The following is a 3,463-nucleotide window of genomic DNA, read 5'->3' as shown; positions in this document are numbered from 1 at the left end:
TCAACTAATGCAACTGCAGTCAAGAGATGTTTAGGAAATACAACTGAAAGGATCTGATGGCCAACTGAATGTGAGGGAGGAAGAAAAAAAAAGACTAAACTCCAGGTTCCAAGTTGGGTGACTGGGTGGGAGGTGGTGCCATTCATAGAAGAGAAAGTTTATGCATCGCAAAATATGTCATTTCTGAAAGTCCTCAAATGTCCCCATCTTAAACCATTGTCTCACCCAGAACATCTCATGCACAAACTCAGGATGCCTCCACTTGTCTTACTTCCACAAAATCACTTCATGCCCCCACCCCCACTCCCACTCCCACCTAGTACTCGTTTTTGTCCCCCAGGCTGTTGGCACCCACTTTATCTCACCCTCCACCCCGGTCATTCCCTGGCAATTTCACACACCCACCTCTGGATCAATCCAAACAGATTCCTTCTGCTTTCCCCCATCCTATTTGCTGAGCAAGACTGGAAACAGTTTATATTTTAAAGCAGCAGGAAGCCATTGGAAAATTTGAAGCAGGAGAACAATATGATATGACTTGGGTTTTTTTTTAGGGGGAAGGGGTTATTTGTTTGTTTGTTTTGAGCCAGGGTCTCATTCTATTGCCCGGGCTAGAGAGCAGTCGCATCATCATAGCTCATTGCAACCTCAAACTCCCAGGCTCAAGCAATCCTCCTGCCTCAGCCTCCCAAGTATCTGGGATCACAGGTGCACGCCACCATGCCTGGATAATTTTTAAAAATATTTTATAAAGACGATGTCTCACTCTGCTGCCTAGGCTGGTCTCAAACTCCTGGGCTCAAGTGATCCTCCCACTCAGCCTCCCAAAGTGCTGGGATTACAGGTGTGAGTAGCCTTGCCTGGCCTGATTTATATTTTAAAGGGGGATATGTAAGCAAAGGGGTGAAGGCTTTTAGGGCTGCAACTCTATCACTGCTTTCACCTCAACATACTTAGGATTTTCAACTGTCTTTGTATTATTTATCTGTGGTCAGATCTCTGGACCACAGGCACAAAAGCTCTTCTCAAACCTTGCCACTCTCCTCAAGCCTCCCGCAAACTGTGGCCCATCCTTGACTCATCAAAAAGAAAATAAGAGTCATTAAAAACATTCTTCTAGTCCAGCCCACACACTGATCTATAATACATTCTCACTTTCCTTTTTCTTACCCACCTACCTCAGAAGAAGGCATGTCTCTTCCTGCCACTCCTAACTTGTGCTCGGAACCCACTCCTTCCATTCTTCTCTGGCTCTATCAATTATCCCCGCTTTCTCTGCATCTTCAGACTTTCTCTCAACTGACCATTCTTTTCTCTTTGAAGAAAAGAGAAAGAAATCAAATCATACACCATCTGTATCAGAAAGGATTATGTTTGTTATGAGTAAGAGAAACTATTTGAATTAACCAGACACAAAGCGCTCATGATAAGATGGGGTGGTTTCACTCAGAACCCAGATGGCAGCCTTTCCCCAGGCCTAGAGAAGGATTTGGAAGCAGAGCCTGGCTGCTCCTCCCTGTCTGTCCTGTCTGCACACCTGCAGCTCACTTCATCCACCTCTCCAGGCACCAGCTCCCAAGACTACCCAACCAACCAGGAAGGATGGGCTTTTTCTCTCTTGGCCCAAATTCTAAATTTCTTGGTGGAAGTATTGCCCCGCTTGGATGATGTACCCCACCAAGGGCCAATCAACTACAGTCAAGGGGGCAGCAATGTACAAACGTGGCTCCCAGAAGTCCACCCCTGTGACCATGTACATGGGATATCGGTTAGTGATAGGCCAGGCACAATGGCTCATGCCTGTAATCCCAGCACTTTGGAAGGCCCAGGCAGGAGGATCACTTGAGTCCAGGAGTTCGAGACCAGCCTGAGCAACATAGCAAGACCCTGTCTCTACAAAAAACAGAAAAATTAGTAGGGCATGGTGGTGCATTCATGTAGTCCCAGTTACTCAGGAGGCCGAGGCAGAAGGATCACTTGAGCCTAGGAGTTGGAAACTGCACTGAGCTATGATCGGGCCGCTGCACTCCAGCCTGGGCAACAGATGGAGACCTTGTCTCAAAAACAAAAAATAAAATAAAAACAAAAAAAAGAAAGGGGACTTGTCACTTGTATAAATTCCCCTCTGGCTATTGCCAAATCTCCTTCTATCGCTTTATAGCGAAGACTCTTTAAAAGCATAGGCTCCACATTTTATCCTCTTCTTTGTTCCAGTGTCCTCTGCATTCTGTTCTCCACTCCCTCCACCACCCCTCCTATTAACTGTTTCAGTAAGATCACTTTCCAGTTGTCAAACCTAAAGGACACACTTCAGTACTCGTTTTCCTGATGTCTCTTCAGCACCTGACACTGTTGACAATTCTTTCCACCTTGGAACCTCACGCCACTTTCTTGCTTAAAATTCTTCAATGGTTTGTCACCACCGAAAGCTATAAGTTTAAATTTCTTTTAGTCATGAAACTCTTTGTTTAAAAGAAAAGTCTTTCACTTATGCCCACCTTAATTAAATAGATAAAAGGAGAGTCAGTGTGGTGGAAACGGGGTGGGAGACCCAGAGCCCTGCCTACCTCGTCCCATCCCCAGATGACCCATGTATGGACTCCAAGGGGTACTTGCAGCTCCACTGAGTATAAACTGAAAACCACAAGTCCCTAGGATAAACTCCAAATTCTTTAATTTCATAAATAAGGTTCCTTCAATATCCAGCACCTGCCAACCTTTCCTACCTTCTTTGCTGCCAGTTTGTCTACTTCAGACAGGTGGGCATGTCCCTTCATCCATGAGGGAATTCTCTCACCTGCTTCAGTGAGCTTCTCTCTCTGCCCCGCTTGGTACATGACGTTTTCCTCGGCCTGAATGGGCCGTCTCCCTTTTGTGTACCTGTGAACTCCTCTTCATTGTTTAAAACTTGCCTTACATGGAATCTCCTCAGGTACTTTCCCATCACAGTGACTTGACTTCTCCTTTGTACTCTGGGTTCTGTTTCCCATTGCACATAACTCTGCTGGAACAGGGTTCAGTTCTGTATTATAATTGGAGATTTTTATGTCTATATACTGTGGGTGGTGACATTATGTTCATCTTTGTAGTAGAACTTCACCCAATGCCTGGCATTTACTGTGTGTCTTAGTCAGTTTTCTGTTGCTTATAACAGAATACCTGAAACTGGGTAATTTATAAAGAAAAGGAATTTATTTCTTATGGTTACAGAGGCTGAGAAGTCCAAGGCCAAGGGGCCGCATCTGGGGAGAGCCTTCTTGCTTTGAGGGCCACTGCAGAGCCCCGAGGTGGGGCAGGACATCACATGGTGAGGAGCTGAGAATGCTAGTGCTTGCTCAGGTGTCTCTTCCTCTTCTTGTAAACAAAGCCACCAATTCCACTCTAATGATAACCCATTAATCCATTAACCTATTAACCCATTGATCTGTTAATCCATTCGTGAGGGCAGAGCCTTCTTGGTCCA

The 3,463-nt window shown here is 45.5% G+C and overlaps 1 protein-coding gene across 1 annotated transcript in view; it reads right to left on the bottom strand.

Moving 5' to 3' along the window:
• The window catches only part of ACAP2 (ArfGAP with coiled-coil, ankyrin repeat and PH domains 2), a 161,126-nt gene extending 158,289 nt beyond the window's left edge, over nucleotides 1–2,837 (bottom strand). The window contains exons 1-2 of the mRNA XM_012639804.1: nucleotides 2,727–2,837; nucleotides 1,216–1,315 (exon numbers count right to left, since the gene is read on the bottom strand). Of these exons, the coding sequence (XP_012495258.1) occupies nucleotides 1,216–1,315; nucleotides 2,727–2,837 (211 nt within the window). The remainder of the gene's footprint in view (nucleotides 1–1,215; nucleotides 1,316–2,726) is intronic.
• Between the last annotated feature and the right edge of the window lie 626 nt (nucleotides 2,838–3,463).

The sequence above is a fragment of the Propithecus coquereli genome, unplaced genomic scaffold, assembly GCF_000956105.1.
Source record: "Propithecus coquereli isolate 6110/MARCELLA unplaced genomic scaffold, Pcoq_1.0 Scaffold10, whole genome shotgun sequence".
In the NCBI taxonomy this organism is placed as follows: Eukaryota; Metazoa; Chordata; class Mammalia; order Primates; family Indriidae; genus Propithecus; species Propithecus coquereli.
This window is presented reverse-complemented; position numbering and strand designations above follow the sequence as displayed.